This window comes from Mus caroli, chromosome 18 (genome assembly GCF_900094665.2).
Source record: "Mus caroli chromosome 18, CAROLI_EIJ_v1.1, whole genome shotgun sequence".
Taxonomy (NCBI): domain Eukaryota; kingdom Metazoa; phylum Chordata; class Mammalia; order Rodentia; family Muridae; genus Mus; species Mus caroli.
In genome coordinates this window covers 66,643,084-66,657,774 of record NC_034587.1, presented here as the reverse complement: position 1 = coordinate 66,657,774, position 14,691 = coordinate 66,643,084, and the positions used below count along the sequence as shown (strand labels likewise).

The 14,691-nt window shown below is 43.8% G+C and overlaps 1 protein-coding gene across 1 annotated transcript in view; it reads right to left on the bottom strand.

Moving 5' to 3' along the window:
• Ccdc68 (coiled-coil domain containing 68) overlaps positions 1-14,691 on the bottom strand; it is a 44,241-nt gene that overhangs the window by 12,763 nt on the left and 16,787 nt on the right. Inside the window, exons 4-7 of the mRNA XM_021151082.1 lie at positions 12,923-13,057; positions 10,246-10,371; positions 9,617-9,745; positions 1,386-1,468 (exon numbers count right to left, since the gene is read on the bottom strand). Of these exons, the coding sequence (XP_021006741.1) occupies positions 1,386-1,468; positions 9,617-9,745; positions 10,246-10,371; positions 12,923-13,057 (473 nt within the window). The remainder of the gene's footprint in view (positions 1-1,385; positions 1,469-9,616; positions 9,746-10,245; positions 10,372-12,922; positions 13,058-14,691) is intronic.

Here is a 14,691-nt window from a genome sequence, read left to right as displayed (position 1 = left end):
AGAAGAAGAAGAAGAAGAAGAAGAAGAAGAAGAAGAAGAAGAAGAAGAAGAAGAAGAAGAAAAGAAGGAGAAAAAAGAAAAACCAAAGCTCAACGGTGACTATCTGCAAGTGATGGATAAGCTGCCCTGTCCATATGTCCTTCTTTACCAAGACAGACAGCAGTACATTATCACTCTTCTGCTCTCTTGGATTCCATGTTTATTCATAGGAAAGAGGAAAATAACAACAGAATACTATGATAGCATATTTCAAACATGTGTGTCCAATTTAAAGCTCAGCCTCTTTCTGGCAATTTGTCATAAGTGGTCAAAAAATGCAATTACCTTCCAGAAAGAAAGCAGAAGTGTGAAGAAAAACGAGAAAATAGAGATAAAATAAGAAAGGGAGAAGAAAAGGGGGGAAGTAAAAAATAAAGGAATAAGGATATCCATGACTGTATAGCAATATAAATAAAGGATAATGAAAATTTGTCCTTTGGAGACTCATAATAGTGCCTGATAGCCCAGTGATTGAAGTTCTAGAAGGTCAAAGATGTCAACATAGACTGTGTGTTATCTTAGCAACAGAACATAGCATGACTATAGTAAGCTTAGAGTCAAAAGGGAAATGAAAAAAGTGTCTCGGGAAATGTGTTATGAATCAGGACCTACCATCACAGAGGACTTCCTAAGAACACCTGAGAAGGACAGCTAATGTGGTGACCATACTGCCTCCCCCTGAGTAAGGACTGAGATAGACCCGGTTGAAATGTATGAATTTGGACAAGCCAGCCCAACAAACCCAGGCTGCTTTCCATAGTATTTCTTACTTTCTATGGAAATTTGAAGGGTGCCAGTCCATCATAGGTTCACTTGATGACTGGCTAGTGTGACGAGGATAGCCACTCACAGAGACGAACGCTCAGAGGATAAAGATACCTCTAAGCATCATTGAGCAAATGGAGAAGTGAACAAATCACTCGTCAGAAGAATGAACTCTTGCAAGTGTCTCTCCAGGACTCTTCTGTCCTTTGGCCCGAGTGTTTGTTAATATTAGGAATTTGCCATCCCATCCCCCTGCGTTCACCCTATTTCCTCAACTCCCTTTGGGTCAGTAGTTCTCAACGTGTGGGTCACGACCCCTCTGGGGTTCGAATATCAGAGATCCTGCATCTCAGACATTTACATGACGATTCACAACAGTATCAAAATTAGAGTCATGAAGTAGCAAGGAAGTGATTTTATAGTTTGGAGTCACCACAAAACAAGGAACTGTCTTAAAGGGTCATAGCAATTGGAAGGTAGAGAGACAGAGTTCTAGGCTCATAAATCCATTGTGCCTGCAGCCCAGCCCAGCCCAGCCACAAACAGGAAAGCTATCAGAAGCTGCGCTTAGACTTTCAAACCTTTTTGGATTTGCGGCGTTGGATTTCAGCTGGAACAGCTTGCTTTCTAAACGCAATTTTTTCTCTAAGAGCGTTTTCTTTTCCTAGGAGAAAAAAAAAAGATGCAGTTTTTGTGTGTGCATACATTCTCAAACTGTTTATAGTATATGTGTTTTATAATGCTAGAAATATGGCCTGTGCTTCAGAGCTCATCTTAGTAACCGTGTGCCACCAAGGAGCCTGGTCAGGCAAGGTCCTTCATGTTTCATAAGTAAATCAGCGATGTGTTGTTAGTATGTTTAACGTGGGCAGGGGTCTACATGGGGTTAATCCTAGCACTTTGGAGGTAGAGACAGGAGCATCAGGACCAGTTACCAATACATAGCTACTTCAAGGTCAGTCTGAGATGCATGAGAGCCTGTCTCAAAATAAACAAAAAAAATCTCCATAGCTTATTCATTTAGCTGAAAGAGCGAGCTTGCTCCTTCTCCAGCCCACTGCCAAAGTGGAGCCCTGGTAGTGTAACTTTGCCCACCCACCTTCCCCATGCCACCTGGAGTACAAAGCATGCCCGGCCTCTCCTGATGTGAATTCCCGTACCTCCCCACCTGCCTCTTTGCCACATTAGGAGAATTGTTGCTACCCAAGGACACCACTGCATGCCTTTGATGCTTCCGCCTGCTCTCAGAGCATCTGTCCCTGTGTAGTAAAACGGTAAATGTACGCCCCTAATGAGGACTGGAGGCCACACATGTCAAAACTACTTCCTAATGAGGATCCGGGAGAAACTATAAGACCGAGAAAAGATGCCGTGATTTATTTATTAAACCAAACTGTTCGCCCCGAGGGAGAAGTGACAAAGTCCTTGAAAGGCCCAGCGTGGGTAACCAGAGTTTGAGTTGCCAAGTTGGGGGAACCAGGAATGGCGGCAAGAGGCAAAAATTGGTACTAGCAGCCTGGGCAGAATGGACGGGAAAAGTCTCAGAACATGTGTGATGCTGTTTAAAATCACTGCCCGCCACAGCGTGGAAATGAAGATCCCATAAAGCAATGCTCTCTCACAGAAACCAGAAAACCCCTGCTACCCACAGGTCTGGTTTTGAAGCTTTGGCCAAGGTTTTAACCTACTTCGGCTTTATCACTGTTAAGAAACTTTAACCAAAACTTGAAAATTAATCTGCATGCCTGCCTTGGGATCCAGGCACACAGAAGCAGGGGTAGTATTGAGTCCATCCTGGCTCACAGTCCCACTGTAATAAGGGCTGGAAGCACACTCATTGTGACCTGTCTCACAGAGCTTTCTAGCATAATAAGCAGGGCAGATACAGCGTGCTCAGGGTCTTTATGGCAGGAGCCTCCGTGTTAGCAGGGGTTCCCTCCACAGGAATCAGGGGCAGTTTCACAGATAGCCCCTGTACCCAGGAGGACATTGGCACAGGAAGCTCCTTTCCCCTCGGGTATTCACTCAATTGGCAATTCCTTGGCAGAGGCCAGAGAAGCAAGGGTCTTTTAGATCTTCACAGTCTTTGTCCAAATTATTGGCTATGTCTAAGCAATAATGACTGTCTTGTGGAAAACCATTGTGCATAGAATTGTTTTGGCAAGAATTTAAGAGATACCTGCTATTGTTTTTATTACAAAATGAATCCTGGCATCTCAAGTGACTATAGGACTACATACATCCTCTCCCTCTGATGCCAATCAAGACAGCCCAGTTAGGAGAGCAGGATCCATAGGCAGGTAACAGAGTCAGGGTGTCTTAGTCAGGGTTTCTATTCCTGCACAAACATCATGACCAAGAAGCAAGTTGGGGAGGAAAGGGTTTATTCAGTTTACAGCTTCCACATTGCTGTTCATCACCAAAGGAAGTCAGGACTGGAACTCAAGCAGGTCAGGAAGCAGGAGCTGATGCAGAGGCCATGGAGGGATGTTCTTTACTGGCTTGCTTCCCCTGGTTTGCTCAGCCTGCTCTCTTATAGAGCCCAAGACTACCAGCCCAGGTATGGTACCACCCACAAGGGGCCCTCCCACCCTTGATCACTAATTGAGAAAATGCCCCCACAGCTGGATCTCATGGAGGCACCTCCCCAACTGAAGCTCCTTTCTCTGTGATCACTCCAGCCTGTGCCAAGTTGACACACAAAACCAGCCAGTACACAGGGTAAGACCCTGCTCCAGTGGTTGGGGGTTGTGCAATGAAGACCATGCTGCACATCTGCTACATGTGCAGGGGCCTAAGTCCAGCCCTTGTATGCTCTTGTTATTTAAGAAGTGAATGGATATGTTTCTGATCCCTGCACGAATGAGGCTGCATGCCTCAATGAGTCAGGCAGGTAAATGTATGTCCATCCTCAAGAGTATTTTGGTGTGAACTGTGAGTTGGAAATTGATGGCTGTGGATCTCAGCCATGTCTACATGGTGCACAGGTTAGGATGCTTTGGCGCTAACTTTTGTGACTGTTCCCATGGATTCCTTGGAGACGTCTCCACTGTGAACTCAGCTTGGATGAGCACGCCAGTCAGTCATGTCTCCATGGAGCTCTATGTGTGAATGAAGGGACAACTATTAGCACAGCTGCATAGGTAGTGAATTCACAGGAACACACTGTGACACTTTGATGCCTCATCCTTTGGTCAAAGTCCTGTCACAATGATACAACATGTGAAGGCACTGCTGATAGCTATATCTGTCACTGGATACAAAAGTGCCCTGTGTGAGAGGAACATTAATGAATGCAATAGCAACCCCTGCCGATTTGAGGGGTGGAGGATGTGCCAAGCTCTTCTCAGAGGATCAATAGAGACACATGGCAGGCTGGCCATCCTCCTTCAACTACTGTGGAGCCTCAGGCTGTGTTTGTATCTGTCAGGCTGGATTCACAAACAGGACAACTGTCCTCTCTGAGAGGCTCCACCAAGCAGCTAACTGAAACAAATGCAGAGACCCACAGCCAAACATTAGGGAGCTTGGGCAGTCTTGTGTAAGAGTTGGGGGAAAGATGAGGAACCTGGAGGGAATAAAAACTCCACAAGAAGACCATCAGAGTCAACTAAACTGTACACTTGGGGGTTCCCAGAGACTGAACCACCAGTCAAAGAGCATACAAGGGCTGGACCTAGCCCTTGACCCCCTTATACATATATAATAGATGTACAGCTTGGTCTTTGGGTGGGTGCCCCAACAACTGGAATGGGGTCTTACCCTGATTCTGTTGCCTGCGTTGTGGATCCTGTTCCCCTAACTTGCCTTGTTCAGCCTCAATGGAAGACGGTATGCTTAGTACTGCAGTTACTTAAGGTACCAGGTTGGGTTGGTACCCAGGAGGGACCTCCTCCTCCTTCTCAGAGATGAAGAGGAGGTGGGAGGGAGAGGGGCTTGTGAAGGACAACTAAGAAGAATAAGACCGCAACTGAGATGTAAAGTTAATTAATTAATTAATTAATTAATGGAAAAAAGTAATCTACAGCATGAATCTTAATGTCATCCCGGGCCATTGTTCAATAATAATGGGATGTAACCATTCTCTTAGATTTTATTTATTTATTGTGTGTGCACACAGGTGCCACAGCACCTGTGTGGTAGTCAGGGGACAGATCATGGGCACTGAGCTCTCTTCTTCCACCATACATGTCTTAGGAATCTAATTCCGCTTGACAAATTCCATGTTTCACTATATTGTTTATAAACTAGAACCCAAATTCTCTGAAGTCATGTGATAATTCTAGACTTTTTTTCTGTTTTGTTTTTGAGATAAGCTCTGTTGCAGTGCAGACTAGCCCTCAACTCACTATGTAGTCAAAACTACCCTTCAACTCATGATACCCTTGCCTAAGTGTGGTCTTCCACATCAAATTTAATTTATAGATTTTTATTGGGTAGAAAAGATGATCCAAATGGTTGTAGTCTCACTGTTTTAAAGAATATTAATTAAATATACCCGGACTAGCAACACAACATTGAATTCTATCCACCTCTGTGCCCACAACACACATGCATATAAATAACTTATTTAAACAAATTTTATTATACTGGTTCCAAAATTAGTAATGAATTAAATAAAAATGTATTCGTTCTCTAATTGTATGAGCCATGTTTTGAACTATATGAATATCCCTAAAATGGACTTAGGATAGAATAAGTGGAGATAATATGTGTGGGGTGAGAAACTTACTCACTTTCCTGACAGATATGTGGATTTCAATATAGAGTAATTTAAAGATACTAATTACTTCCTATCCTGTGTGAGTTGTTATTTTGAATTATGCTAACTTATTTACATTATTTTCTTAGAGCATCTTCCCTCATAGAAGTTACTCTATATTAACCATTTCCATGTTAGCCATAAGTGACTTCAAATAACTTCTGAGAGATGTCAGCTATATCATGAGGTTGATGTTGACCCCTGTATTCTCAAAGAAACACCGCCACAGACCAGATATTATAAACTCATAGGATACAGAGAAACGAACATCAGAAACATTCCTCCCAGTGGACTTTCTCCTGGTTAATGAATGCTCACGACCAGGGCCAGAGACTGGGTAACTAGCAAGAATGTGTTCTATCCTGGCCAGGGCTCTTGTACATGCAATGGGCTCTTCATGAACTCCTCCTGACATAGAATCACACTTGCCTCGCACACACTTGGCAGTGCCTTCCTCATACACATAACACCTCACCATGAGTACCTGTTTTACCTCTGAGAGCTCAGGATTTCCCTTCAGTGTTGATCAACGTGGACTGACACTGATTTAGGACTTTGTAAATGTTAACATTTACAACCTTGGTAACACAGAATATAGTCTTGTAAAAAAATAATTGCATTTATTTTATTTATTGTGTATATACCTGTGTGCCCCTACATGTATGTGGAGGTCAGGGGACAGTGTGTGGGAATGAGTTATCTCCAACCATTATACACATCTTAGGGATCTAACTCAGGGTGACAGGCTTGGAGGCAGACACGTTTATGGGCTAAGCCATCTCACTGGCCCCAGAACATATAATGTATCGCACCTCAGAAAACAGGCTATAAAAGGGAGTGTTATGAAGTAGAAATGGGAGGTTGTGGAATGGTTTCTTGTTTGTTCCGTTCGCATTGATAGACCAATGTTAAGGAAGTAGGTGGTCTCTGAAGTGCCTTTGAGCCCTTAGATCCTCGTGGAGCCAAATCAATGACACCAGACAACAAATGTGAACCAACAGAATCGCGCTGCTAGCAAAAGGAACATATGTCACGCAAAAAAAAAAATGCTCTTACAGGGCGTTTCTGCTCGCTTCTTGCTGTATGTTCAGAATTCATTCTCGCCGCATTCCTGATTAAACTGGGACAGATGGTGGAGGTTTTAAGTAATGTGTTTATTACCAGACCCCACAGCACTAATGGCTATTTGCTGGAGCGAGGCCTTGCTCAAGCGAGTAGCAAATGAATCCTTCTCAGGGGCAGCTACTTATAGGGCAGCATCTATCAGGCGTTCTGAGGATGTGTGAGGGGCCACTGCTAGGGCAGTATCTATCAGGCGTTCTGAGGATGTGTGCTTCTCACCTTCACTTCCGCTTTGAAGTTGCATCTGTCCCCAGTGAGACAGAGGCTCAGCATATTCTCTATCATTCCAATATGCATCCCCTACCCAAAAGACTTGCACAGAACATGTCTTCTCATTATCTCCTGAGTCCAGGAAGGTGACTCCAAGCTTTGCTGCTTAGTTTTCTTTTCGCCACACTTATTTGGAAAAGATGGGATAACATATAGGCTAAATGTGTTTTAAAATAGTCTTGCACATTGCTCCCCTATTCGATCTCCATTCACATCCATTAACGGGAGAGACTCTGACAGGCCCCATGTTAGCTATCAAGAGAGAAATTAGAAGGTTGTCCCATGGTGCTAGTATTTTGTCTAAGCTCCGCCCCACAGTTACCTGGCAACAGTCAGGTGTATCTGACTCCCTATAAAAGGGGCTGCTTACCCGCTCTGCTCTCTCTTGCTCTTGCCTTCTTGTTCCTGCTCTGTCCTCTTCCCCCTCCCCCTCTCCTCTCATTCCCCTCTTCCCTCTCTCTCCATATGCTCATGACCGGCCTCTATTCCTCCTCCTCCTCCTCCTTCTCTCCCCCCCCACCTCTCTCTCTCTCTTTCTCTACTATCCTCTCAACTCCCCTCCCCATGCCCTAAATAAACTCTATTCTATTCTATACCATCCTATGGCTGGTCCCTCAGTGGGAAGGAATGCCTTCATGATCTCACTGAGGCACCCTCTCCCCCCCATATCTTACCACACACCCACCAAACATATTCCTTCTCTCCCTTATCTTTTTATAAACACAATACATGGCTGAGCATGGTATCCTGTCTATTCACTGTGTCACAGAGCTCTGAAAGAGAATCACAACTGTGGGTCAGTATCAACCTTCTTGAATACACTGCCCTACCTTAAGTGGGCTTTCTGCTTCTCCAAGGGATTGTTAGCAAAATTAAAAACAAGAAATCTGGAAAGTTTCTTATGCTAGTACAATCTAGTTATATACACTGTAGTCCTCATAACAGTGGCTCTATCCAGTTTATTCACAAGTCTTAATATATCTCCTGTGCCTGACTCTGTACTGCACAAGTGTGTGTAGCACAGGATAGGTGTTCAAATATCTTGAAATAACAGCACTCTGCACAACCAGGGTAGACAAGAGCTTGCATCTAGTACAGAACTCCTGGGTTGTCGGAGAGGGACCTGACTTGTCTTCCACTGTTCGTTTGATAAGTTTGATGCACACACAAGTGGCTTTGGGTTAATGGCCACTAACCTGACCCTGGGTTTTAGAAGGTGGTGACCTCAGTCCTAATCTCCCATTTCAGGTTGTGTCATCAGTAGCTTGGTTGGGTAATTCTATTTGCTTTCCAGAATTGTCTTTCTACTCTTAATGTAAATATGCACTGGGCCGTCTCTGTCCTTGCAATTATTTACTGCAATATAAGATATTCTAATGCTATCTGGTACTCATCCAATACTGCAGCTTTTCCAAGGATTATAAACTTGCCTGCTGGGGCAAGCAAACTGCCAAGGATGATTCAGTGATTGTGGGAACGACAACCGTGGCCCGTGGCATTATAGAGGCGTGGGCGAATGCTATCATTATTAGATCCTGTTTTTTCTGTGCACATGTCGTATCTCTGATTTCCTCATGAGATCTTCATTAGGACTATACATTTCACAGTCACAGTCTTAACAAATTTTATATTCTTGGAAAATATTTTAAAGCTATTTAAACTTCCTTTGGTCAGAAACTTATATAGTACAGAAATGTAGCACCCAAGAAGTAAATGTTCCCTAATGGTGAAAACCTAGGGCAGCTCAAAGGAACAAGAGCTGTGCGTGCTGGAGAAATGGCTCATCAGTTAAGAGCACTGACTGATTCTTCCATAGGTCCTGAGTTCAATTCCCAGCATCCACATGATGGCTCACAGCCATCTGTAATGGGATCTGATGCCCTCTTCTGGTGTGTCTGAAGACAAGAAGACAGCTACAGTGTACTCATACATAAAATAAATAAATCTTTTCTTAAAAAAAAAGAATAACTTTTAAAAAGGTGCAAAGGCTGAGTAAATTCAGGGCCCATCCAGGAGTACAGTGAGTGGGTGGTAAATGAGACATAACTCACCAGAAGCCTAAGACTACATCTTATCCACTCCCGCTTTGGTTTCTGAGGTGCCCATTTGACTAGCAAATAACCCTTATTTTATCTAAATTTGGAAATTGAAGACACATACTAAGTTTATGCTATTTATATTGGTATTTGTAGTGCTAACCACAGGAAGCTATTCCATGAGGCTGCCAGGCTTCCTTCCACTGCTCTTCTCTAAATAGACCCTATCAGAGTTCTAATATCCACTGAGTTTTCTCACACCTTTGGTGGCCATAGTTTGTTCTAAACTCCGAGAAGTCATGGGCTGCCGAAAGATACTACGTTAGCTCTAATATATCTAAGTGCTGGATTACAGGGGTCCACTTTCCTTTTTCCTAACAGTGTCATTTTGTGATTTAACCAATTATTTTGTCCACAGCCCACCAAGTGCATACAGGGACTCCAAGGAGAAATCAGACAAGCTTAAGTACAGAGCATCCCAGAAGTTGTCTAAGGAGAGAAGCAGAATTGTGAAGGATACCCCTCCCCAAACTCAAACTCCAAGGAAGACTTCCAGCCTGTCATCCCATTGCCCCTTTCTAGAACCCCGTGACAATGACATGCCTTTCCTTCTCGGACTTACGCTTTCCATCCTCTGTACACGGTTTTCCAGCCCTACGATCTGCCCGTGTTTTTCCTCCAGTTTTTCTGAAAGTAGATTCAGGCTTTCGGCGCTTCCCTTTAATGCCTGCTCTTTCTCAATGTTGTTGACCTGTGGTCAGAAAAACAAGTTGCTGGATTTTTCTTTTGACTCTTTGTCTAAAACAAAACTGCAACGTCTTGTATATCCAATTAAAAAGTGTTTTCTTTTCTTATCAGAAAATGTCCTAAAAGTCGGGTAATTACCCCCACTGTGTCCCAAGGGTGCTTGTTGGATGTGTAGCTGGCACAGAAAGGTCAGTCCTGGGAGAGAAGTGTGCCCATTAGGGAGGGGACTTCAGATGAGCTGACTTCCACTACAGTATACATGCTTATCTGTGGGCATATATGAAACAGAGCTCAAAATGGCTCAGTCAATCATGAGTATGTATCTGCCCTTGAAAGCACCAGGTGAGCCTTCATGCCAGGTCACTCAGGTTAGAGCTGGGCCCCTAACGTAAGGGCACATACACCTGTTCCTACAGGTCACACCACTCACAGTGCAGCCCCAGGCCTCATATGGCTGGGTGGGGCTGTGTTCTCCTGCGCTGCAAGCTGTGGCCAGGGTGGTACCTGAAGGAGATGTTTCCTGTCCTCGTGCTTTCTCTCCAGGGCTCCAGCTTGTGTTTGGTAGTTGTCAAATAATCTCTGCGCCACATTTCTCAAAGCCGCTGCTCCTGCTTCTCTGGAAGCTTCCAGCTAGGGAAAAATAAAAGTAACCCTGCATGTTTGGACATTTCAAAGTGGAAAAGTTAAAAAGAACTAAACGCAGAACCGTTCTATGGTCAATTAAAAGCAGTCTCTAATTACAATTTGCATCCTTGCAGATAATGTAATGGGAGAGAAGTTGCTGGTGTTAAGTAAGAGCAAGATGCCAAATGAAGTAGTCTCTGGTAGGGTACTGAACATAGGCATCTGACATGGTCAAGCCAAGCCTGAGCGCTCCACACAGCAGCGCTTTGCAAAGGTAGCCAGCACACTGTCAGTACATTTAGGGGCCACCTTCGTAACCACCAACGTTCACAGCATGCTAACGAACGTGTGCTCTCTGAAACAGAAGTGGGATGAGACTGGAGAAGTGGGCATAGTGAAGTTCGAGTGTCAGTCTTTCAAGGCTATAAGTTAAGGAAACGATCGGGGCGGCTGCTGAGATTTACATAGCACAGTAATCCTGGGGAACTATGAAGCACTCAACAATAGGTTAATTAGACAATCAACGAGGCATTTGGCAATAGAGGTTGGGCTTAGTATTTGAGTGTCAGGGTATGTGTGCACCTTCCCCTGTGCATGGATGTTCCCATGTGCACATGTGTGGGTGTGAATGCACAGTTCCCCCACACATAGCGAGATCAGAAGAGTCAACCTTGGAGGTCCTTCCTCAGGTACTATCAATCTACATTTTCTTTTTTTGTCCCCCTAAAGAGGGAGTTTCTCAGCATATCCTGAAGCTCCCTGGTTCACCTAGGATGTCTAATCAGCAATGCCAGGAATCCTCCTGCCTCCACTTCCCAAACAATGAGATTGCAAGCACATGACTCGATGCTTAGCTGTCTCTGTTGCTGCAAGGGCTGTAACTCAGGCTCTCGTGCTTGTAGAGGGAGCACTTAGCTGACTAAGGTATCTCCTTAGCTCTAAGATTTCTTAAAGATACAAAGTCTCTTCAAAATGGACTATGGTAAAAAACAAATTAGCCTGCAATCTCTCCCCTCAATAAATGATCAAGTACACACTGTGTTATGGTTTGTATATGCTGGGCCCAGGAAGTGGCACTATTAAGAAGGTGTGGCCCTGTTGGAATAGGTGTGGCCTTGTTGGAATAATTGTGTCACTGTGGGTGTGGGCTTTAAGACCCTCATCCTGGCTGTCTAGAAACCAGTATTCTGCTAGCAGCCTTCAGATGAAGATGTAGAACTCTCAGCTCCTTCTGCACCATGCCTGCCTGGATGCTGCCATGCTCGCACCTTGATGATAATGGACTGAACCTCTTAACTTGTAAACCAGCCCCAATTAAATGTTGTCCTTATAAGAGTTGCCTTAGTCATGGTGTCTGTTCACAGCAGTAGAACCCTAACTAAGACACAGTGTAACTTTAATTTTTTCGATTCCTACTTTTAATAATGGTTCTTAAATGCTTTAACCTCCCTTTTAGCCCACCACCCACTAGAGATAGTAGAAAAGAAAGGATATGGGGGAAGGGGACGTGATTAAAAATGGCTCTTTGGAACAAATCCCATCTGTGTTGTCTGGAAATTGGCAGTTCAGTTCACAGGTTAATAGTTGATCCACTCATATACACTTCAGAGATCCACCAGAAGTCCAGTTCAGTAGAGTCGGAATAGCAAACATGGATCAGCAGAATGGGACTACCTAGCAGAGGCAGCCAGGCCTCAGCCTCATCAAGAGTCAGCAACAGAGACCAGGACGAACGCCAGGAGAAGTTCTCAGCTGTGCCTCTCTCAGTGAGGCAATGATCAGCAAAATCACAAGACCAACAAGTGTTACAAAGTTAGTTGTATAAGCAAGACCACCTCAGCCACAGCCACTGTCCATCAAGCCCTATGTATAGCCTCCAAACTTCACGTGTCCTCCATGGGTCTTACCTCAGCATGTGCATCTGTCTTAGCTGACATCACTCTGCCAATCAGCCTGAGTCCATGGAAGTGGTAAGAAACTGCAGCACACCACCAGAAATTTTTTGGTGAGTTTCTATCTATAAAGTCCTGAAAAAAGCAGCTCAGCTATGCCATGTAAGGCAGACAATATAAGTGTGTCCTTAGCAAAGAATCCTTCGTCACGTGTCCTTTCACGGGCTCGCTTTAGTACAGCATCCTTTCACTTTATATCAGCTTCAGGAAGTGTTCCTTCAGGAGTCTGCCTTAGCCTTTCACCTGTGTCTACCAGGAAAACACTCCTTCGCGTGTTTGCCCCAGCAAAACAGCAGCCGACACAAGTGACTTTCCAAAGAACCCTTAAGTTTCCACTTTAACACCGTGTAGCGCCCTTAGCTGTATATAAGATATCACACAGGAAGCTTCCAGAACTTGCTGTTTTTCATAAATGAAACTTTATCCCCATGGACCTTCCCAAGATTTCTTCAGTAGTAAAAGTAGTCTCCAAAAATAAGATTTAATTTAATTCCAACAATGTTGTCATCTGTTTGAACACTGTGGGTTTCTGACTGTGAGTGGGTGTGTCCCAGTCTGGATAGACCTATGAATGCTAACTACCCATGAGCTCCTCGTAGTCATACCTTGATTTGCAACACTTCATTCTCCCTGTTCATTTCCAGGAGCTGTTGATCTTTTCTTCTCATGTTTTCCATGAGCACATCCAGACAGGTGGGGTCTGTTGTGGAGGCCGAGCCATTCGGAATATTTCCAGATTCCTGAAAGGAACAAACACAGAATTCTTCAAGCCAACTCTCCCTTTCCTCTGTGAGCATTGGCAATAATGATGACCATTCCCTACAGAAGCCAAAGAGGACTCAAGCCAGAGAAAAGAACTCTTTGAATCCCAACTTTCAATGGTTAATTCTAGATAAACACGCTAGCTTCTGAGTCTGCTCAAATTTACACAGTCTTATAAGGACATACATCCTTTCTGCACTTTATACTTCCTACTGCTTTTAAATAGTTATGTATATGCATATATACACACATACATATATATGTATTTATATATGTATATATGTATATATATATATATATATATATATATATATATATATATATATATAAAACATATGAATCATGACCATGAGACTTGATTAATTAAAGTCATACCTATAAGTATATTTTGATTAAACAGAACCGGATAGCACACTCAATGTTAGCAGTGTTTCCTTGCAACCATGTCATTTTAAATTTCTTAACCGAGATATCAGAATAGAGCTGCGCCCGGATGTAATCCTGTACAGTCATACTCCCTGAAGGTACACCTGGAACATAATTCTTATCTAGAATCCTGGACAACATGGAGGTGAAGAGCACACGAGCACACTTCTCAGCCCACCAGTCTCACCAATGTGGAAACTGAAGAGCAGAGTCAATGCTTGTGCACACAGACGCAGGAGCTCAAGACACAGTGGCCTGATCATCATCTGCACCGTCTGCTTTCACCTTATCTCATGGCAGATAGAAACACTGTCTTGCAACGCTACATACACTATAGTTTTGATAACAACTTCTATTTGTTAAGCACTTATTATGCACCATGTCATCTCTTCAATGTTATATATATATATGCTTCTTTCGCTGAGTGCTTAAAAATATGAGAAAGTGTTATACTCCTTATAGAAGTGAGGAAATTTAAACTTACAGTTTCAGAAATTCAAGTGTTCTAGTTTGATTTTTACTGCTGTAAGAAAAAAAAAAAGCCACCCATCAAAAACAACTTGGGAGATGAAAGAATTGGCCCTGAGTACACTTATCTCCAAGTTCATCATTGAGGGAAGTCTGTGAAGGGGTCTGGTGAAGGAGCTTGAAGCTATGGAGGGAGAAACACTGCATGGTGCAGCATTCACACACTCAAGCGTAGCTAGCTTTCTTATACATCCCAGAGCCACCTGGTCATGAAGCGGTTCCACTCGCCATAGTCTGGATCTTACTACATCAAGTAACAGCCAAGCCAATCCCACACAGAACAATCTAATCTGGGAAATCCTTCAGTTGACTTTCCTTTCTCAGATGAATCTAGTCTGTGTCAAGTTGACAGTTAAAGCTAACTAGGACACCAAAGTTACACCTATATAAATAACCATGAGACCTGATTTACTGTCTAAGATTCTTTAACAGCCAAACCTATAATTTCCCCCACTATAATAAACTATCTATAGTCCAGAAATAAAAACCAGCGCGGGACCTGAGACTGCATTAGTTAGGGAAGCAGAAACCGGCCTGAGTAGGGCCACAGGCCTCATCCGGCTGGATCAGCGCCGGGGTAGCGGGAGCGCAGGGTTGCCTGACACCCGCCAGCTACCCACGACCCCCGCCGCAGGATTTTGGGACTGCTGGTGAGTGG